This window comes from Geotrypetes seraphini, chromosome 1 (genome assembly GCF_902459505.1).
Source record: "Geotrypetes seraphini chromosome 1, aGeoSer1.1, whole genome shotgun sequence".
Lineage (NCBI taxonomy): Eukaryota > Metazoa > Chordata > Amphibia > Gymnophiona > Dermophiidae > Geotrypetes > Geotrypetes seraphini.
Genome location: NC_047084.1, coordinates 161312420 through 161336368, shown reverse-complemented (window position 1 = coordinate 161336368; position 23949 = coordinate 161312420). Strand labels below are relative to the sequence as shown.

Below are 23949 nucleotides of genomic sequence, written 5' to 3'. Positions count from 1 at the left end.
CGGGAAAATGAGTTCCCAAGGGGACGGGGAAAAATCTGACCCGCTAAACCCGCGCTATGCGGCTAGAACTAACGCCAGCTCAATGCTAAGCGCGCGCTAAAACCGCTATCGCAGCTTAGTAAAAGGAACCCTAAGAACAGTGTGGTCAACTTGAGCCTATAGGGCAGGGGTAGGGAACTCCGGTCCTCGAGAGCCATATTCCAGTCGGGTTTTCAGGATTTCCCCCAATGAATATGCATGAGATCTATTTGCATGCACTGCTTTCAATGCATATTCATTGGGGAAATCCTGAAAACCCGACTGGAATACGGCTCTCGAGGACCGGAGTTCCCTACCCCTGCTATAGGGTACCAGAAATTTGCAAAAGTAAGCAGATATTAGAATATATGCCTTATGATTAAGCAAAAGGGCATTTAAAGTTAATTCTACAAAGCTACTGGAAGCCAATGAAAGTTTGCTAAGAAGGAAGAAACACAATCAAAACGTCTGGCAGTTACTTTTCATGCGAGGCTAAAGCTCATTTCTTCTACAGCAGCAGCTGCTACTTAACTTTCCAGATAGAGTATTTAATGTTCAAAATAAACCTGAGTTCAGATGTTCAAAATATTAGGGATTGCAAGTCCAGTGGAATACTTAATTAGATTCTGAGCATCTAATTTACTAAAATTTAGAATATTGCTCCCCCAGTAATGATTTGTTTTTATTGACTTGCGTGTTTGGAATGTTCAGCTTCACTGTGTCATTAAAGTAGCAGACCACTTTAAAACATTCAGTCTACTAAAGCAATAATATCTTCTTGGCAAAGCATTTACTGTATTTTCACGCATATAACGCGCACGTTATACACGATTTTACAAACCGTGCATAACCATGCGCGTTATACGCGTGAGTGCGTTTTACAACTTTTTTTTTACATAGTTCCCCCCCCCCCCCCGACGTCCTCTTCCGGCAGTCCCGCCCTTTCTCTGATGTCAGAGAAAGGGCGGGATCGCCGGAAGAGGAAGCAGCGCAGACGCAGGGCTCACAGAAGGGCCGGGACAGCGGTAGGAGCAGGACAGCGGAAGCAGCAGGACAGCGGTAGGAGCTTCTACATGATGGGGGGGGAGTCGGGAGGCTGTGGGGGTGCGAGCGGTCCTTCGGGGTGGGAGTGCGTGCGAGCGGTCCTTCGGGGTGGGGGTGCGAGCAGTCCTGCGGGGGGGGGGGGGGTGAATCGGACGTCGGGGGGGCATCAGGCTTTCAGGGTGGGGACAGGACTTCAAAGGGGAGAGGAGAGTCGGGGTGGCCAGAGGAGAGTCGGGGCGGCCAGAGGAGAGTCGGGGCGGCATGTGCGGTATACGGGTGTGCACGGTATATAAAAATTTATTTACATAAATTACAGTTTCCCGCGCGCTATAACCGTGTGCGCGGTATATGAGTGAAAATACGGTATATGGTTAAAAGTTGGAGGCAAAAACTATCCATAAATATCTATGTCTTTAGGGATTGTTTAACTTAACAAAAAAGAGTACTGTGTAAAATACAAAACAGAAGAATTGCCAGTGTTAATCCCTGCTGCCCGTGCAAGCTCTTATGTAAAGTAATATTAGTGGTTGGCATTTTATTCTCACATGTGGGAGACGGCATCTACGGAACCCGGTATGGACAATCAAAAGTGTACTGTCACTTAAATCTTCAGGACCACCTGTACTGCGCACGTGCTGGTGCCTTCCCGCCTGATGTCGGCTCACAGAATCTGCAGTTCTTAGTTTTCCACGGAGCTGAGAAGCTGTGTTTTCAAGTTCTCTCAAAGCACATCAAACTTTTCATCTTTTTATGCCTTCCCTTCAGTTTTTTTTTTTCTTCAGTTGTCATAATAATTTGAGTTTTCTTACATTCACCTCATTTTTCATCAAATTTTAATTTTTGCAAGGGAGGTCATGCCTCACTGATTTGCTTGATTTCTTTGAAGATGTGAATAAACAGGTGGATAAAGGTGAGCCAGTTGAGGCAGTGTATTTAGATTTTCAGCAAGCTTTTGACAATGCTCCACATGAGAGGCTCCTGAGAAAATTAGAGAGTCATGGGATGGGATAGTCAATGTTCAGTAGTGGATTATGAATTGGTTAGAACCATGATAGAATAAATTATACTTTTTGGTGGGTGAATGTGTGCACTTCATATAGATATGAACGAATTAACACAGAGTGTAGGGGATTTAGTGAGGTATTCAATAAAATTTGGAGCCCATTGACTAAATTTGTAAAAACAATAATGTATTTTCATCATCATATCTTTCTTTTGGTTTATTTATCTTTACACATCCAGGGAGGGTGGGGGGTTGGAGGGAGGGGAGTAAATATTGATAGTGATATTTGGGTAACTTTATTCTTCTTTTGTATTATATATTAGGTAATATTCTGATATTATTAGATGCAAGAATCTGAAATTAATGAATGATATTTAATGTTACTTGAACATGAATTAGTGTAATGTATGTAATACCTACTGTTCTTTTATTTGTATGACACTGTTTTTGATTAAAAATCAATAAAGAATTTAAAAAAAAGGAATTGGTTATCGGATGAAAAACAGAGGGTAGAGTTAAATGGCCATTTTTCTCAATGGAGGAAGGTAAATAGTGGCGTGCCGCAGGGGTGCGTTAGCATTTAGCACATGCTAATCTGTAGCGCACGCTAAATCGGTTAGCGCTCCTTAGTAAAACGACCTCTAAATTTGCAGATGACACTAAACTGTTCAAAAGTTGTTAAATATATGAAGACTGTGAAAAACTGGAGGCAGACTTTAGGAAATTAGAAGACTGGGTGTCCAAATGGCAGATGAAATTTAATGCAGACAAATGCAAAGTGATGCATATTGGAAAGAATAACCCAAATCATTGTTACCAGATGCTACGGTCCACCTTGGGGGGTCAGCGCGGAAGAAAAAGATCTGGGTGTCAATGTAGGCAATGCACTGAAACCTTCTGCCCAATATGTGGTGGCGGCCAAAAAAGCAGACAACATGCTAGGAATTATTAGAAAAGAGATGGTTAACGAGACTAAGAATGTTATAATGCCTCTTTATTACTCCATGGTGCGACCTCACCATGAATATTGCACTCAGTTCTAGCCACCTTATCTCAAAAAAGATATAGCAGATCTAGAAAAGGTTCAAAGAGGAGTGATCAAGATGATAAAGGGGATGGAACTCCTTTCATATGAGGAAAGACTAAAGAAATTAGGGCTCTTCAGATTGGAAAAGAGACGGCTAAGGCGAGATATGATTGAAGTCTACAAAATCCTAAGTGGTATAGAACAGGTACAAGTGGATCTATTTTTTTTTTTTTTGCTCTATCAAAAATTACAAAGATTAGGGGGCAGTCGATAGAAGTTACAGAGAAATACTTTTAAAACCAATAGGGGGTAATATTTTTCACTCGGAGAATAGTTAAGCTCTGGAATGCATTGCCAGAAGATGTGTTAAGAGCAGTTAACACAGCTGGCTTTAAAATAGGTTTGGACAAGTTCCTGGAGGAAAAGTTCATAGTCTGCTATTGAGACAGGCATGGGGGAAGCCACTGTTTGCCGTGGATTGGTAGCATGAAATGTTGCTTCCATTTGGGTTTTTGCCAGGTACTTGTGACCTGGATTGGCCACCTTAAAGACGGGATACTGGGCTAGATTGACCATTCGTCTTCTTAATTTACGGGTTTTCAGACCTTCTGGCTCTTTTGAGCCTGTTTTCTATCTGGGAGTGTTGATTCTTTTTCTGCCTGAATTTTATTCAACCTACCTGGGCCATTGAGCCCTTACACATCACGTTAGTGGTTTCTCCATCGATATCCAAGGCACCTAGCAGCTTCACAAGATCAGCTGTGAGCCCTGCAGCAGCAGAAACTAGCGGGGTTGCTGCAGTTGCACCCTGTACAAATACCTGCAACTTCATTCCTAGTTTGGGTCCAGTCTGAGCAACAGCCACAGAGTCATTCTAAGCATCGATTTCGGCCACCTCGATGTTGATCCTCCACACCTAAAGCATGGCTTGACACATGTGTCATTTAGGGAGCGAAACACTCCAACCTCTCCTCGATGTTCCTCATCACATTCCCGGCATTCGTCTTGACGCTGCTCTCGACACTCTAATTCAGGGGTCCCCAAAGTCCCTCCTTGAGGGCTGAATCCAGTCGGGTTTTCAGGATTTCCCCAATGAAAATGCATGAGATCTATGTGCATGCACTGCTTTCAATGCATATTCATTGGGGAAATCCTGAAAACCCGACTGGATTCGGCCCTCAAGGAGGGACTTTGGGGACCCCTGCTCTAATTTCATAAGAGCTGACATCGAGGACTCTGATTTGTCACTGCACTCTTCTGATGATCTCCCAGAGTTTTCTGTAAGATCCTTCACGTGACACAGATCCCCACCTGAAAGTCTGTCCTTTATTAACTTTATTAGACAGTTGGGTCAAGCAATCCCTATTAGATTGGAGTCTGAGCAGGATCCTTATGCTGAGCTCATGGAGGTCTGGCTATGAGAAATGACCTAAGAATTGCATCAAAGTTCCCCCTCATTCAAGTTTAAGACCTTCAAAAGTTCATGAAGGAAGCTCTGTTTAAACACTCCTCTATCTGTCCCAGTAGCTCCTTGTAAATTGGACTCCATATACAGAATATAAACTTGCCCTAGATTTCACAGACTTCAGGTGCAACACCGATCCTTAGTGGTTCAGTTGGTGCTAAAATAGGCTAACAGCTCCCATACATATGCCAGCACGTTACCAAGTAGAGAAGAGAGAACCCTGGACTAGTTTGGCAGGTGTGTATTCCAAGCCACAATACTTGCTAATAGAATACTCATTTAGAATTTATACATGATTATTTATTTAAATGTTTAAATTGTTTTTATTGATATTTCTAAAAAATACACACAATATAGGATTGTACAATCACAACGCAAGTGCAACCAACTCCAACTGAGATAGCATCAGCCAACCCATCTAACCCAAACCCCCACTAGAGGCAAACAAGGTATAATGTGCGATGAGATTTTCAAAAGCTTGCATAATCTTCTCCAAGTCAGCCACTTGGCAGGTAGAAAAATGTCTTTTTTGCATGTAACAAATAACTGAAGTGTGAAAGTTTCAAGTGATAAGGGCTTTAGTTAGCACATTCTACATCGGGCACAGAGAAATATACAGTATTGTAAAACCAATCAAATGTATGTCTTTTTTGACAAGCCTATATTAAACCTTGAAATACTCAGCAAACCTAGACCTCCCTGGACCTTAGGTAACGTCAAAATGGCCATCGGTATCCGGGCTTGCTTTCCCTGCCAAAGAAAGGCAGACAGGGAAGCTACATGCTGTACAGCATGTCGTTGAGACAACGTGAGTGGGAGCATCTGTAATAAATTTAGCCATTGTGGCACTACCATCATATTATATAATGCTATATGTTCCCAGCAATGAAAGTGGATAAGACTGCCATGTCAGCAACTTATGGTCAGTACTGGCAAAGAATGGGAGTATATTCAGCTTATACTTATACTTATATTCAGATCATTCAAGTCCTGTGGGATTTTTACCCCCAAATAGACCAAATGTTGAGTCACCCACTGCAGAGGAAATTCGCCCACCACCCATCCCTTATGGAGGTATCAGTGGGAAGCACAAAGGATTTTTGTTTGTTCAAAGTAAGACCGGAATATAGGTGAAATTCATCTAGTATTTCCAGTTGAGAGGTACGCTCTAGCAAGCCACATCAAACATGCATAGAAGATGATCTAGTACAGAATGAATAACGGTGACCCTGCCCAATGGGAAAGCTAGCTGTATGTACCCCATTTATTAATACCAAAGCCGTAGGCATCGAGTATAAAACCTTTAAGGAGTTATAATTCCACCCATATAGCCCCAAATAGTTCAACAATTGAAGTAAATAGTGTCAGTTCATCTTATCAAAGGCTTTAGCCGCATCAAGTCCCACTAATAGACCTGGTTAAATCTGTCTCTGAGCACGGGAATAGGCCAAGAGCACCCTTTGAACATTAAGTACTAAATGGCGATTCTTAACAAATCCCACCTGTTCCGATGTCACTATTGTAGGCAGAATAGAGGCCAAATGATTAGCCAAAATGCGTGCAAAAATTTTATGTCTACATTAAGGAGATATATTGGTCTGTAGGACTCTAGCTCATTTTCAGCATAGATGGCTTCAGGATCAAAGATATCAGGACTTCATTAGCATAATGCGGTAGAGCTCCCTGGGCCTATATATTCTCATAATACGCTAGAAGTGGGCTACCAATGGAAAGAAACAAGAATTTATAAAACTCAGGTGAGTACTGTCTAGCCCAGGTGCAGTGCAAGACCTCTGAGGCTTTAGCACCTCCTGTAAACGTAAAGGCCCATTCAAAATAGTAAGCTGATCGTCTGACAATTTTGGCATACCAGCATCTTCCAAATAATCTGATACTTCAGGACCGGTGTATGGCCCAGGGGCCACATAAAAGGTCTCAAAGTAATGATAGAAACAGTCAGAGATCAAGCACTGGTCAAGGTCTCACCCTGTCCATCACATAAGCTGAAGATATATCATGACCCCTGCCAATTTTTAGTAATGGTAACAAGTAATTTTCCCGGCTTATTACGGTAAAACAATGACTTTTTCGTACATTCGTGTATCAAGGAATTGAGGGCCATTTGTGCTGTCAAATATGCTTCCTGATGTTGTACAGTAGGCGGCCTTAAAAATGTACCCTTTAAGTGGGTGCACTGCTGCTCAAGACAGATAATGCCCTGTGTTAGCCGCTTTGCACGGGTAGAGACGTAAGCAATAATGTCACCCCGGAGGACGGACTTTGCCACCTCCCAAAATAATTTAGGTTCTGTTAAATGTTGTGAATTAAATTGAAGGTATTCCTCCCACTTAGCCAGTAAATATTTAGAAAATTGTGGATCACTGTGTAAGTAGGCAGGGAATCTCCATCCAGCCCCCATTTCCAAACGTCCTCCCGCCGATAGATCTAACCAAATCATATTATGGTCAGACACCTTCAGAGGCCCAATCCGCGCCTCCTTCACTTGTGAGAACAGGGATTCTGAAATTAAAATATAGTCTATCCTTGAGAATATCCGAGGTGTTTGGGATTGGTGTGTATAATCATGCTCTGTTGGGTCTAATAGCCACCAGGGATCCACCAATCCCAAAGAACTGCAGAAATATGGGATGCCCTTGGTTTGTTTCAGCGGCAGTTGCCGACCAGGATAAGAGCGATCCATAGAAGAGTCAAGAACTTGGTTAAAGTCCCCCACCACTATCAATGGCCACTCCGAGTCCCGAATACACAGGTTAACCAAATTTTGAAACTAGGTGTGAGAGTAAGTGTTAGGACCATAGACAACAAGGAGCCTAAATGTTACACCCTGCACAGTCATCTTAGCCAGTAGGAATCTACCTTGAGGGTCTTGGCATTGAACAGTAACCTCACAGGGCAACCCCTTGCGAATAAGAAAGGTGACCCATGCTTTTTTGCCCAGAGAGGATACAACTCTCCTACCCAACTCCGCCGTAATTTTTTATGTTCATTATCTGTAAGCCGAGTCTCCTGAAGACAAGCAATATGGACTCGATGATGCTTCAATTGAGTTAATATTTTCATCCTCTTTACCGGAGACGTTATGCCCAACATGTTCCATGATATTATTCAGATCAGCTGGTCACCCAGTGTCCACCCAAAAGCGTTTTGTAAGCTATGCTAAGCTAGGGAAGATCCCCAGGCACCCAGCCCCGCCTAGGGGAATACTCATAAAATACCTGGGTAACGAACCCCCCACCCCCAGCAACACACACATAATAACATGGTCCCATATCCACCGCTGATCCCAAACCACCAGAGCCCTGCATATAACAAGCCCATGAAAAACACTGCTGTTCCCAAACAACTAAAAAAAACTTCCCCCCCTCCCCAGCCCAGTTTCCTCATGTATCCTCTCCATGAAGGATACCAATCAAGGCATGATCTGACGCTATGCGGGGCAACCCTTGCCTATAGCAAATACAGCCTCAACATCAGCAGAACTTCAGATCGGCAACAGGTACTCAGTCAAAAGCTTCACCTGACTCTGCTTCCTGGTTCCGCCCAGGCAGTTCAGTCAGGGGAAGCTTTTGACTGAGCACCTGTTGCCGATCTGAAGTTCTGCTGATGCCGGGAGAAGGAGGCCGAACTTGAGTGCTGTCACGGGGCAGGGGGGCGCCAATGCCGCTCAGTGCCATCGCGGGGGGGGGGGCGCCTTGCCGATCTTGTTGCCAAAATCGGAAAGGTGAGGGAGAAAGAAGGGCCTGTGGTGGATGGAGAGATTAAGAGAAGGGGACAGATGATGGAAGTGGGGGAAAGAGAGAGAAGGAGCAGATGATGGAAGTGGGGAGAGAGAGGGCAGATGATGGAAGGAGGGGGAAAGAGAGAGAAGGGGCATATGATAGAAGTGGGGGGAGAGAAGAGGGCAGATGATGGAAGTGGAGAGAAGGGGGAGAGAAAAGAGGGCACATGATGGAAGTGGGGGGGAAGAGAGAGAAGGGGCAGATGATGGAAGTGGGAAGAAGGGGCAGATGATGGAAGTGGGGAGAGAGAAGAGGGCAGATGATGGAAGTGGGGGAAGAGAGAAGGGGCAGATGATGGAAGTGGAGAGAAGGGAGAGAGAGAAGAGGGCAGAGGATGGAAGGAGGGGATAAATAAAAGGGCACATGATGGGGGAAAAGGATTGAGTTTGGGAAATACTGGAGTGGGTGAGGGAAAGATGTGGTGAGCTGTAGGTAGACAGTAAAAAATGAAATTGATGAGAGGGTAGTAAGAACGTAATCTAGATGGATGCAGAAAATAAATTGAAAAGGAAAATGAGGGAAGAAAGGGATTGCAGAAGAGAGGTGTGGAAGAGGGAAGGAAAGGAGAGAGATGCCAGACCAATGGGGGTGAAAGGAGAGATGGAAGGGGGAGGCATACAGTTTCTGGAAGGGGTATAGAAGGAGAGAAGATGCCATATAGGGGCAGAAAGATGGCAGACAGTGGATGGAAGGAAGAGAGTAACAAGAAGATGAGGAAAGCAGAAACCAGAGAAGACAAAGGTAGAACAAAGATTTTCTATTTATTTGTTGCTTTAGGAGACATGTGTCGCTGTTTCTGTGGTGTTGCATTGTATGCAGAGTCCAGCTTCCAGAGTCCAGCTTTTTGTCTATGTATTTCTATTTTATCCCCCCCCCCCCTTTTTACAAAACTGTGGAGCGTTTTTTAGCGCCAGCCGTGATAATATCAGCTCTGATGCTCAGAATTCTATGAGCGTCAGAGCTGTTACCACCGTGGCTAAAATCCACACTACAGTTTTGTAAAAGAGGGAGGGGTTAGTTTGTGATGACATATTCCATACTAGGCGAAGGTATTTTCTGTGTTCGAAAGACATGTTTTTCTGTTAGGATTGACGGTGTAGGATTGATCTGTAATAGTCTGGCTTGTTTAGTTTTACAATGGGTGTATTGATATTGTACTGCTCACTGCATATGTAAGATGCTGCCTTTTCCTAGGTACTTATGTGTGATGTGTGGCTTGTTACTAAAAATCATGTTTTTCGTACAGATGCCAAAAAATGATGGGCCCCGGGTGTCACATATGCTAGGTACGCCACTGAATAATTGGTTTGGGCAAGAAGTTCTACAACATTTATTCTCTTCCTAGATGCCAACTTTCCCTGAAGAGAGTGTGGTGTAGTGGTTAGAACTACAGCCTCAGCACCCTGAGGTTGTAGGTTCAAATCCTTTGCTGCTCCCTGTGACTCTGGGCAAGTCAATTAATTCTCTACTGCCACGGGTACATTAGAAAGATTGTGAGCCCACCAGGACAGATAGGAGAAATGTTTTGAAGTATGTAAACCACTTTGAGTGTGATTGTATAACTACAAAAAAGCAGTGTACAAATCCCAATCCCCATCCCCCCTGTCTTTAGGCTCATGTTTACTAACTATAACCCTCTTCCTAGAGGCATGATCTTGACAACTAAGGAGTCCCATATGTGAGAATATAATACCTGCTTGTCCTTGAAGAAAGCAAAGTTACTACCCTGTATAGGTGTTCTCAGAGGACAGCAAGCATATATTCTCACAGACCATCCACCTCCCCTAGTTGGCCTCTTTTCTTTCTTACTGAACGGCAGGTTCTGTGAGCTGACAGGCAGGAAGGTACCAGAATACATGTGATATGGGCAGTCCTAAAGAATTAAAATGACAGTACACTTTTGACTGTCAGTACCAGGTTCTATGGATGATATCAACCACATGTGAGAATATATACCTGATGTCCTCGGAGAGCACCTGCGGAAAGACTTAACATGTTCTTTTCGTCTGTATTTACGAATGAAGACACAACCAACATACCGGAACCTGAGCAATTCTTCAATGGAAATCGAGCAGAAAAATTAACATCCATGGAAATGAGCCTTGAAGATGTGCGCAGGTAGATAGAAAAACTAAAAACTGACAAATCCCCGGGTCTGGACGGAATCCATCCAAGGGTTCTAAAAGAATTAAAGGAGGAGATAGCAGATTTGCAACCTATCCCTGAAAACAGGAGTGATTCTGGAGAATTGGAAGATAGCCAATGTCACGCCCATCTTTAAAAAGGTTCCATGGAAAATGGCAGCAGCACTGATAAAAGAAAACATCGATGAACATTTGGAAAGAAACGAACTTCTGAAAACAAGCTAACATGGTTTCTGCAGGGGGAGATCGTGCCTAACTAACTTATTGCACTTCTTCGAAGGAATTAACAAACAGATGAACAGAGGAGACCCCATAGACATCATATACCTGGATTTCCAAAAAGCCTTTGACAAGGTGCCTCTTGAGCATCTACTCCGGAAACTGAAGAACCATGGGGTGGACGGAGACGTACATAGATGGATCAGAAACTGGTTGGCAGGTAGGAAACAGAAGGTAGAGGTGAAGGGCCAATTCTCGGTCTGGAGGAGGGTCACGAGTGGTGTTCCGCAGGGCTCGGTGCTAGGGCCGCTGCTATTTAATATACAGTGGTGCCTCGCATAACGGACGCCTCGCACAGCGAACGCTGCGCACAACGAACTTTATGTCTTGATTCGTACAACGAACTTCGTTTCACACAACGAAGTCGCCCGAGCTGCATCCTTAACTGCCCTCTCTCCGCCTGGCTCCCTCTTGCCCCCCCCCGACTCCCCGACACGATCGGGGCAAGAGGGAGCCCAAGCCCTCTTGCCCCCCCGACTCCCCGACACGATCGGGGCAAGAGGGAGCTCAAGCCCTCTTGCCCCCCCGACTCCCCGACACGATCGGGGCAAGAGGGAGCCCAAGCCCTCTTGCCCCCCCGACTCCCCGACACGATCGGGGCAAGAGGGAGCTCAAGCCCTCTTGCCCCCCCGACTCCCCGACACGATCGGGCCAGGAGGGAGCCCAAGTCCTCCTGGCCACGGCGACCCCCTAACCCCACCCTGCACTACATTACGGGCAGGAGGGATCCCAGGCCCTCCTGCCCTCGACGCAAACCCCCCCTCCCCCCAACGACCGCCCCCCCCAAGAACCTCCGACCGCCCCCCAGCCGACCCGCGACCCCCCTGGCCGACCCCCACGACACCCCCAACCCCCTTCCCCGTACCTTTCTGTAGTTGGCCGGACAGACGGGAGCCAAACCCGCCTGTCCGGCAGGCAGCCAACGACGGAATGAGGCCGGATTGGCCCATCCGTCCCAAAGCTCCGCCTACTGGTGGGGCCTAAGGCGCCTGGGCCAATCAGAATAGGCCCGGGAGCCTTAGGTCCCTCCTGGGGGCGGGGCCTGAGGCACATGGGCCCAACCCGACCATGTGCCTCAGGCCCTGCCCCCAGGAGGGACCTAAGGCTCCCGGGCCTATTCTGATTGGCCCAGGCGCCTTAGGCCCCACCAGTAGGCGGAGCTTTGGGACGGATGGGCCAATCCGGCCTCATTCCGTTGTTGGCTGCCTGCCGGACAGGCGGGTTTGGCTCCCGTCTGTCCGGCCAACTACAGAAAGGTACGGGGAAGGGGGTTGGGGGTGTCGTGGGGGTCGGCCAGGGGGGTCGCGGGTCGGCTGGGGGGGGCGGTCGGAGGTTCTTGGGGGGGGCGGTCGTTGGGGGGAGGGGGGGTTTGCGTCGAGGGCAGGAGGGCCTGGGATCCCTCCTGCCCGTAATGTAGTGCAGGGTGGGGTTAGGGGGTCGCCGTGGCCAGGAGGACTTGGGCTCCCTCCTGGCCCGATCGTGTCGGGGAGTTGGGGAATCGGCGGGGCAAGAGGGCCTGGGCTCCCTCTTGCCCCGATCGTGTCGGGGAGTCGGGGGGGCAAGAGGGCTTGGGCTCCCTCTTGCCCCGATCGTGTCGGGGAGTCGGGGGGGCAAGAGGGCTTGGGCTCCCTCTTGCCCCGATCGTGTCGGGGAGTCGGGGGGCAAGAGGGCTTGGGCTCCCTCTTGCCCCGATCGTGTCGGGGGGGCGGGGGGGGGGGCAAGAGGGCTTGGGCTCCCTCTTGCCCCGATCGTGTCGGGGAGTCAGGGGGGCAAGAGGGCTTGGGCTCCCTCTTGCCCCGATCGTGTCGGGGAGTCGGGGGGCAAGAGGGCTTGGGCTCCCTCTTGCCCCGATCGTGTCGGGGAGTCGGGGGGGCAAGAGGGCTTGAGCTCCCTCTTGCCCCGATCGTGTCGGGGGTGCCAGGGACCACACGGAGTCACCCACCGTACCACCCGATTCGGGTAAGCGCAGGTATCGGTGGGTGGCTTATTTGCGGGGGGGGTGCCTTATTTTACATTTTTTTCTAAAAAGGGGGGGCTGTCTTATTTGATGGCCCTGCCTTATCATCGGGGAAACACGGTAGAAAAAAAAAAAAATGAACAGTTAAGTCCCAGTTTTTGCCGCTGAGACTCTGCCCTCTCTCACTGTAAAATTAGACTCTACTTAGTCTGTCTTTAAATTTAAAAAATGTGTGTTGTTTTAAAAAACAATTATGTTTTTAGATGTATCTAAATAAAAATAATAACCAAAAATTTATCTTTTTTTATGTCATCTTAGCATATTTTATGCTGCAGAACGAATTATTTTTTTTTACATGTATTCTTATGGGAAAACGCGTTTCACATAACGAACGTTTCGCATAACAAACTTGCTCCTGGAACCAATTAAGTTCGTTGTGTGAGGCACCACTGTATTCATAAATGTTCTAGAAGCAGGGACGAAGTGTGAGATAATAAAATTTGCGGACAACACCAAAGTGGAGCTCGGACTAAAGAGGACTGCGAAGAATTGCAAAGGGACTTGAGCAAACTAGGGAAATGGGCAACGAGATGGCAGATGAAGTTCAACGTTGAGAAATATAAAGTATTGCATCTGGGAAGCAGAAACCTGAGGTACAACTATACAATGGGAGGGATGTTAGTGAACGAGAGTACCCAAGAAAGGGACTTGGGGGTAATGGTAGACATGACAATGAAGCCGACGGCACAGTGCGCAGTGGCTGCTAAGAGAGCAAATAGAATGCTAGGTATAATTAAGAAGGGTATTACAACCAGGATGAAAGAATTTATCCTGCCACTGTATCGGGTGATGGTGCGCCCGCATCTGGAATACTGCGTCCAATGTTGGTCGCCGTACCTTAAGAAGGATATTACGTTACTCGAGAGGGTTTAGAGGAGAGCGACATGTCTGATAAAAGGGATGGAAAACCTTTCATACGCTGAGAGATTGGAGAAACTGGGTCTCTTTTCCCTGGAGAAGAGGAGACTTAGAGGGGATATGATAGAGACTTATAAGATCATGAGGGGCATTGAGAGAGTAGAGAGGGACAGATTCTTCAAACTTTCAAAAAATATAAGAACAAGAGGGCATTCGGAAAAACTGAAAGGGGACAGATTCAAAACAAATTCTAGGAAGTTCTTCTTTACCCAGCGTGTGGTGGACACCTGGAATGTGCTTCCAGAGGACGTAATAGGGCAGAGTATGGTATTGTGGTTTAAGAAAGGATTAGACAATTTCCTGCTGGAAAGGGGGATAGAAGGATATAAATAGAGGATCACTGCACAGGTCCTGGACTTGTTGGGCCGCCGCGTGAGTGAGCTGCTGGGCATGATGGACCTCAGGTCTGACCCAGCAGAGGCATTGCTTATGTTCTTATTGATTTTAAAAATTGTAATATACTTCTCCCTCCAAATTTGTGGGTTTAGAACTCGCAACTTTGGTTATTCATGAATTTCTGAGCACTGACCCAGCCCCGCCTCCTGCCTCGTGCAGAGCCATCAATAAAAATGGCTACCGCAAGTTCCTGCTGTAGTCTTGTGAGGCCACAGGAACTCACGGCAACCATTTTAGTTGATGGCTCTGCATGGGGCAGGAGCATAGGAAGATCATTCCTGTCCCGCTTCTCCGCTAGACCAGCAAGTAAGGTGTGGAAAGGTCCAGGAGGCAGGAGAGTGGCGGGGATGGGTCAGAGTCAGTTCTAAAAGTTATTCACGAAGTTTCCCTTATTCGCAGGCTGACCCTGCCCCTAACCCTCACGAATATGGAGGGAGAAGTGTACTGCGTTATTGATTTTAGTATTGGAACTGAATATACGAGGTCATTTCATAAATAATGCACACTATTTTTTTTTTTTTTTTTTTTTAAGAACATAAGAATTGCCGCTGCTGGGTCAGACCAGTGGTCCATTGTGTCCAGCAGTTCAGTGCCCTAACTAAGACTAGCCTTACCTGCGTATGTTCTGGTTCAGCAGGAACTTGTCTAACTTTGTCTTGAATCCCTGTAGGGTGTTTTCCCCTATAATAGCCTCCGGAAGAGCATTCCAGTTTTCTACCATTCTCTTGGTGAAGAAGAACTTCCTTACGTTTGTACGTAATCTATCACCTTTTAACTTTAGAGAGTGCCCTCTCGTTCTCTCTAAATTGGAAAGGGTGAACAACCTGTCTTTATCTACTAAGTCTATTCCCTTCTATATCTTGAATGTTTCGATCATGACCCCTCTCAGTCTCCTCTTTTAATTTACATGTTTTATTTTTTTTCAAGTATTTCTTTACAATCCTTCAATATAGTCTCACTGCTTTGCAATGACTGAGGCCCAATGTCCGGTAAGCTTCATTATTCCATCCAAGACACCATTTTTGTTCAGTTGCCAAACGGCTCGGTACCGGCGGAAGAAAGCTTTTCCAGAGATGCAAAACGATGTCCACGTATAGGTTGTTTCAACTTTGGAAAAAGATCGAAGTCTGATGGACTCATGTCTGGACTGTAGGGAGCATTAGATAATACCTCCCAGCCATATTTGCGTAGTTTTTCAATGATGAGTGGAGAGCTCCATCTTCCCCATGACCCAAAAAATTTCGACGAGCTCAATCAAAAGTCAAAAAATGATGATTTTTGCTTATGATCATGAAGGTATCATCACAGACAAAGTTCCATGTGGAAGAAGTGTCATAGCAGTGTATTATTGTGATTTTTTGCAAAATAATGCGCAGAAAAATGCACAAAACCTGACCTCAGTTGCTCTTGGCTGGGCCACTCATTCTTCACGCTCGCCTGCACATAGGGAATGTCATCATTGGAAAAACTACGGAAATATAGCTGGGAGGTGTTAACTCATGCTCCCTACAGTCCAGACATGAGTCCACCAGACTTCGACCTTTTTCCAAAGTTGAAACAACCTATGCGTGGACATCATTTTGCATCTCTGGAAGAGCTTTCTTCTGCCGGTACCCGAGCCGTTTGGCAACTGAACAAAAATGATGTCTTGGATGGAATAATGAAGCTTCCCGGACATTGGGACTCGGTCATTGCAAAGCAGGGAGACTATATTGAAGGATTGTAAAGAAATACTTGAAAAAAAATAAAACATGTAAATGTAAAAAAAAATAGTGTGCATTATTTATGAAATGACCCTCGTAATAGCAGTAATTAAAATGAAAAGGTTTTGTATACACTCGTTCTGCACCTATACACTCATTTTGCACCTGGACTAGCTTGCTACACTGTAACTTAGATCAGTTCCTTTTATTTTATTTTGTTTAACTGTACAAAGAGCTTACCCTGAGTTTAGCCACCCATTTATTTATCCCAACGGATTCTGTACTACCCATCTTTTTCCCATCTATATATCTATACTTGGCCCCTTGGCTACATGATAAGGTGTATAGCAGAAAAGAATTAGTTTTATATCTATGTTATCTGAATATATTATGCTGATATTGTATTATATCTCTTGTTTGAATTACATTGATGTTAAATGTGCATACCACATCCTCCATGTTCCAGAGCTCAACTATTCTGAGAGGGAAAAAATATTTCCTCCTATTGGTTTTAAAAGTATTTCCCTGTAACTTCATCAAGGGTCCCCTAGTCTTTGTAATTTTTGATGGCGTAAAAGATTGATTCAGTTGTACCCATTCTGTCGACTTCAATCATATCTCCCCTCAACTATCTCTTTTCCAGTCTGAAGAGCCCTAACCTCTTCAGTCTTTCCTCATTCAAGAAGAGTTCCATCTCTTTTATCATTTTGGTTATTCTTCTTTGAACCTTTCTAATTCTGCTATATCTTTTTTGAGATACGTTGACTAAAATTGAACACAGTACTCAAGTTGAGGTCATACCATGGAGCAATACAGAGACTTTATAATAGTCTTAGTCTTATTTTACCATTCATTTTCTAATAATTCCAAGCATCTTGTTTGCTCTTCTCACTGCCACCACACATTGGATGGAATGTTTCAACGTATTGTCCATGAGGGCACTTAGATGTTTTTCTAGAATGGACCCTAGCATCTGGTGACTATGATTTGGATTATTCTTCCCAATGGGAATCACTTGCATTTGTCCACATTAAATTTCATCTGCCATTTGGATGCCCAATCTTCCAGTTTCCCAAACTCTGCCTGCAATTTTTCAAGGCCGCCTGTGTTTTAACAACTTTGAAGAGTTTAGTATTACCTGCATATTTATTTTTGGTTATTTGCTGTTAACAAACTTGTAAATTTTATGTTAAACTGTAACTGCTATACACCATCTTGGGTGAATAAAAGCAGTTAATAAAGCCCATTCAGTCAATTGATAAATAAATGTTCAGCAGCTGTAAGCATACAAGTGCCACTGTTGAAAGTCTACGGTGTCAGGTCAAAACCGCAGAAGACAAAGGTGCGCGCGGACAACTGAGCGCAGCGCGGAGGTGCGCACTGAAGAAAATAATTGTTTTTAGGGGCTCCGACTGGGGGTGTGGGGGGGGAATCCCCCCCCCCACACACTTTACTTTATACAGATCGCGCCGCATTGTGGGGGGCGTTGTGGGGAGTTTGGGGGGTTGTAACCCCCCACATTTTACTGAAAACTTCACTTTTTCCCTAAAAACAGGGAAAAAGTTAAGTTTACAGTATAATGAGGGGGGTTACAACCCCCCAAACCACCCACAATGCCGCCGCGATCTGTATTAAGTAAAGTGGGGGGGGGCTCCCTAACAACCCCCCCGTCGAAGCCCCTAAAAACTGTCATTTTCTTCGGCACGCGCCTCCGTCATGCGCTCAGTTGTCGGCGCACGCCTTTGTCTTCCGCGGTTTTGTCTATGAACCAAAGTCTACATATAGCCTCTCAATTCTATATATGACGCTCAGAATTGCATGCACAAATTTGGGCATAGACACAATTTGCACATACAATTTCCAAACAAGCCAATTAATCTCAGAGGTATTGTCCTCTAGTCTCAGAATTTATTGTCCTCAACACCCCTTAAGATCTGGGGAACAGTTTTTGCTGGATGTTCCCTCTTTTAAGCATATTTGATTGGAAGACAAGGATATGCTATGTGGAGGGATTGGAAGGTCCAGGATATGCTATGTGGAGGGAGCATTTTTATAGAGGAAGCACTTTTATGAAAAGTTGCAATGCATTAAAAATTATCTCCTCATTCTCTCCGCCCCCCCCCTGCCTCTTCCCACGCCTCCCCTCACCACGTGTGTGCCCCCCTTCCCTTCCCCCCATACCTGTAGTTGTTCACCAATGAGAGAAACAACGTAAAACGTTTTCCTCACGACTGCATCGTCTCTCCCACTGACGTCACGTCGGGTGCTATGCATAGGAAGTGGCATCAGAGGGAGAGCTGATGGGGTCGCAAGGAGCATGTTGAAGTTCTTCTTGCTCACAGCGATGAACAACTAGAGGTATGGGGGAGGGAAGGGTTATAGCGGAATTCCTCAAAAAGAATTACGACGTTTACAGCTCATTCAAAACACGGCAATAAAACTCATACATAAGTTAGGGAAATATGATCACGTTACCCCCCTTTTGAAAGAAGCCCACTGGCTACCTATCACACATCGCATTACCTATAAAACACTTATGCTAGTCTTTAAAATAAAACTTTCACGTCTTCCTCCCTTTCTGGACAAACTCCTCATCCCTTTCTACCCCTCTCTGACTCTTAGATCAGCAGATCGGATCCTACTATCTGTTCCCTCTATTAAAGAATTTTATTACACTAGGAAATCCAATTTCTACGTTGTCGCCCCCAACTTTATGGAATGCCTTACCTCCCCAACTTCGCCATGAAAATCTCCTAGATAAATTCAAGATTAAACGAAAAACGTTTTTATTTCAAGATGCATTCCACAGCTCCTAAACTTCTTATTGCCAAAACTGCCAATCGCTCTTAAGAAGCGATCCAATCTCTAATGTTTTATCCCTCTCCCTCTCTCTTCTTTTTAACCCTAGTTTTTTTGGGGGGTTTTCTCTTTAACAATGTAACTTTACTCCCACCTTTCTTCTTCAATTCCCACTCTCATGTATGTCTTTGTAAAATGTCTACAATGTTCACTTTTCCCCCTTTTATAAGTATTATTTTAATTCTTTATTTTATCATAGCGTTGTAAACCGGCTAGATATTTGTTGATGGTCGGTATATTAAAAATAATAAAACTTGAAACTTGAAGGGGGTGCATGAGGATGGGGGAGAAGCGCCACCACACTGAGCACCTCTTACCCTCGCTATGCCACTGACTCTACTTTCATTTTAGTAAAAGGACCCCTTGGTGCCTTTTGCAGCATAGGAATTAACATGGCATGTTTCTCAATTTTGAGAAAAAAAAGCATCTGTTTTATAAGGCAGCCCTCTACAAAAATGAAGTTATCAATATTTGTTTTCCAGTGTTTAAGAACATTAGTTGGACACACAGGCGGTGTATGGTCGTCACAGATGAGAGACAACATCATCATTAGTGGATCCACAGATCGGACACTCAAAGTATGGAATGCAGAGACAGGAGATTGTATACATACATTATATGGTCATACCTCCACAGTTCGATGTATGCATCTCCACGAGAAAAGGTAAGAGTTGCCCAAAGCTTATACGCCTCTTATTTTTCTTAGAAAAATCACTCCGACCCCACATCCCACTATAAAATTTGTTGTGTCATGAACTTACATGCATCAAAACATAGCACCTGCTTCTGTGCAACATATACACATGTGTTTCTGAAGATAGAGATAGTGTGGAATTGACACGTTCATATTTAGGGCTCCTTTTATCAAGCCGCGTTAGTGGGGTTAACGCGCCCGACTTTTCATCACGCGTTAACCCCCGCACTGGCCAAAAACTACCGCCTGCTCAAGAGGCTTTTAATAATTAAGATAAGAAGGGGAGAAACTGATTGTTTAATTGTAATAATTGTATAGTTAATAGTGTGTTTTTGTGCAGTTCTTATGATTTACAATTTGTATTGCACTATTAAAGTTTAAAAATCAATAAAGATTTAGGAAAAGAAAAAAAAAAAAAAACGCTAGCGCGGCTTGATAGAAGGAGCCCATAGTGAAATCTACCAATACTTACCAAATGTCACAAGGAGTCCAACAGGAAACAGGCCCACGAGCGTAGTACAGATGAGGAAAACAGTGGGGCAGGACAATGTTCTTTTCACCAGAGCCTGATATTTATATCAGTTCAAACATAACATTTTATTTTATATTTGAACTGAAATCAACATCATTGATTTACCCTGCTGGCTCTGGTGGAAAGATCATTGTCCAGCCTCCACTCTTTTCCTCACCAGTACTTACCAAGTACTCCTACAAAATTACTTCTGCCTCAGAGCAGGCATAGCTTTGAGTGGGAGCTTTCATTGAAGTTATCATAAAAAGGCACATAAATACATATGTTGCCTTTGTAAAATCAACGTCCAATGCTATCAAGCAGTATCACACAAGCTTATGTTAGCATTTCTGTGAGGTCTTCAGAAGTGCCAGTCAATAGCCAAGTGTTTTCAATACTTTTTCGACACTGGCATCGTCATGAGACCCGCTTTTCTATAAATTATTTAATTTTTTATATTTTATTCTTTTTAAGTGCTCCGTGCTCATTCAAAATTACTCAATAATATAATAATAATATTATCTTTGCAAAGATAAGTTTTAAACTTTATATAATATAACATTAGCTACATGAAAATACTGCCTTTGTAAAGTCAGAACACATATGTGCTTTCCTGCCTAGGCTCCTGTTAAAAAAAACCAAAAACAGACTCCACCTCTTTATTTTACTTTAATATTAAAAGATATATTTTAAATAGTCTGTCTTCCTTGAAGGGATTTAAATATTGCAAATAAACTTCAAAAATGCAGTAATTAGGGATGGTTGACTGTAATTAGCTCTGAATGATAATGAGCAGGTGATCAAGATTTGGTTAGATAAATAGGGTGGTTGTGATTGGGGCTTAAATCGTAGCAACCTACATCCCCCAAAGCAGTGGCGTACCTAGGGTATGTGGCACCCGGGGCCCATCATTTTTTGACACCCCCCCCCCAAAGGGCAGTGTGAAAGGGATAGACCCTGGTGGTAGCGTTGATTAACTAGTTAGATTTTACATTGAGCTGAACATCATTCTGCCACCTCAGCGCAGGCTGTCATTATAAAACATGGAAAGTGATTAGATTATTCCATTGGCTTCCCTTTGTATCTCACATCAAATTTTAAATGATTTAAATTTTTTGAGCTTTATTAGAAGGATAGCCCTGAATTCTTAGCAGAGAAGTTGTTAGTATAGTGTGGAGGACAGCTTAGATCAATGCAAAGCTTTTTATTTAAAGGGGCCTCCTATAAAAATGATGCAGATGGTTATGTGATTTGTTACAACAATTTGCTGAAAGAAATAAGGAAGCAGATGAATTACAGAATTTTTAATCCAATAACAGGTATATCAAAACACACTTGGAATGATCAGGCAGTGTAATCATATTTTTTAAACGTTCAGCAGTAATTTTAATTTGAAGGATGAATGTAATTGTGTTTTAGCATGTTTTTGTGAACTGCATTAAATACTGAATTTGTGTTTATATATTTGTGATACATGAACATTTTTAAACTAAAGGAGATGAACAATCTCTAGTTCTAGTAAGATAACTTTATTCTATTCTAAGTTGCACTTTAAATATAATTGCATCCTTTATAGAAGTAGTACCCAGGCAATCATATTATTGCCTGCTCTTAGTCTTTGATGGTTTATTATGCATTTCAAATGAGAGAAATGTGGCAATTCTTCAGGCTGAAAGCTGAAATCATTTTAACAATCCACTGATGTCTGTTGCAATACAGAGAAGAAAAAAAATGTTAAAACTAGAGGGCATAATTTGAGGTTGCAGGGAGGAAGACTTAGGAGTAATGTTAGGAAATTCTTCTTCACGGAGAGGGTGGTAGATGCCTGGAATGCCGTCCCGAGGGAAGTGGTGGAGAGGAAAATAGTGATGGAATTCAAAAAAGCGTAGGATAAAAATAAAAGATCTCTAATTAGAAAACCAAGGATGTAAATTAAAGAACTAAGTCCGGTATTGGACAGACCTGCACTATGTCCCAAATATGGTGATTCGGTATAAGATGAGCTGGGTTGGGCATCAATGACAACTCCACTGATATGGAACATGAGGATGTTACCGGCCAGATATCCTGCAAACAACAGGTGGTTGGATAGGCTGGAGTGAGCTGGGACGGCAACTTCAGCATTTGGAACCTAGGACAATACCAGACTTTACAGTCTAAGGCCCAAAAATATCAAAGAGGAGACAAGTTAATTTAATCATGTATTTTATAATGGGTATAACTTATGGGCAGACTGGATGGACCGTTCAGGTCTTTATCTGCCGTCATTTACTATGTAACTCTATGTAATTATGTTTTGTTTTGTGCAGAGTTGTCAGCGGATCTCGAGATGCCACTCTTCGAGTCTGGGACATTGAGACAGGCCAATGTTTACATGTTCTGATGGGTCATGTCGCAGCAGTCCGGTGTGTCCAGTACGATGGCAGGAGAGTTGTTAGTGGGGCTTATGATTTTATGGTGAAAGTGTGGGATCCAGAAACGGAGACTTGTTTACATACGTTACAAGGGCATACAAACAGAGTTTATTCCTTACAGGTAAATAACTGTGTTGACCAGCTTCCCATCAAAGTTCATTGTCAGTCAATGGTATGAATCGATGACTAATTGTATTTAAAGTATTATTGAAAGGTCACTTGGACACACAATGTCAGAGGCGTGAAGAAAGTACAAGTTTTATTCACAGCATGCATGCTGGACCCCTGAGCTCCAAGATGGCTCAGAAGTGCCGAAACCAGGAAGTTACAGAGATATTTATTCATTTTTCTGGCTATACAACTGAATTCTAGAAAAAGCTTTTCACGTGTTACTTTTCTTAACACTCATTGGTTCTAAGCTCACACTAGCAGGTCACTAGCAGGACACTTATCTAACTCTTGCAGTTAAATGTACAGAAGGGCAGGGTACATCATGGCTCAAACTCTTATCTATTCAGCTTACAATGTGGTAAGGTAGGGACATACATATTAGGCAGATGAAGTCAATAGATTATACACTGTTTTCAGCTATGTAGGCCAGAGCAATATTTTAAACAACAGTTAACCATTTCATGACCCTACATTATCAATGTGTGGAAAAAGTAGCAGGTTCTGTTTCAGTATTGTTAAAAACTCATATGTATAGGCTATGAAGAAATGAATCAGTAATGCTGTGCTTTGAAATGCAGTAAAACCTTGCTTTGTGAGCTTAATTCGTTCTAGAAGCATGCTTGTAATCCAAAGCACTCTTATATCAAAGCAAATTTCCCCAATGGAAATAATGGAAACTCAGACAATTTGTTCCACAACCCAAAAACTTTAATACAAAATACAGTAAAACTTTGGTTTACGAGCATAATTTGTTCCAAAAACATGCATGCAATCCCAAAAAACTCATATATCAAAGCAAATTTATCCATAAGAAATAATGGAAACTCAGACGATTCGTTCCACAACCCCAAAACTTTAATGCAAAATACTTTATGTACTTGTATTTGCAAGACATCTCTCATTTAGAACAGTCACTACACTCCTGGAGTGTCAGAGAGAGAAGAACCACCTAAAAACATATTTGTTCCTAAAGTACTTAGGCAGCTACACTGAACAATCTTTCCCCACAATAACTGACCGCTAAATCTTAACTCTGTTAGTACTACTCAATCTGTAACTTTTAATCATTGTAAACCGCATAGATCTTCACGGTCCTGCGGTATATAAACTTATTATTACTACTATCGTCCCAGTTGTGATGTGGGTATACTGTATGTACTTGCATTGCAAGACATTGCTTGTATTACAAGTCAAAATTTTAATAAAATGTTTTGCTTGTCTTGCAAAACACTTGCAAACCAAGTTACTTGCAATCCAAGGTTTTACTGTATCTTAAAAAAAGAGCAAAGTATTCCAGAGAAGGAAAACTGAGCACGGACCTATTATCTTTAATTTCCCACAGGGAGAGACGACTGTCAGAAAAGAAAAATGTTCTGATTATGTACCTGCTGCTGCCATTATTTTTTTATTTATTTTTTTTTTTTTTTATTTATTCAATTTTCTATACCGTTCTCCCAGGGGAGTTCAGAACGGTTTACATGAATTT

The 23949-nt window shown here is 43.6% G+C and overlaps 1 protein-coding gene across 1 annotated transcript in view; it reads left to right on the top strand.

Annotated features, from left to right (window-relative positions):
- The window catches only part of FBXW7 (F-box and WD repeat domain containing 7), a 160041-nt gene that overhangs the window by 118289 nt on the left and 17803 nt on the right, over positions 1-23949 (top strand). Inside the window, 2 exon segments of the mRNA XM_033940721.1 lie at positions 19156-19337; positions 22188-22413. Coding sequence (XP_033796612.1) covers positions 19156-19337; positions 22188-22413 — 408 coding nt within the window.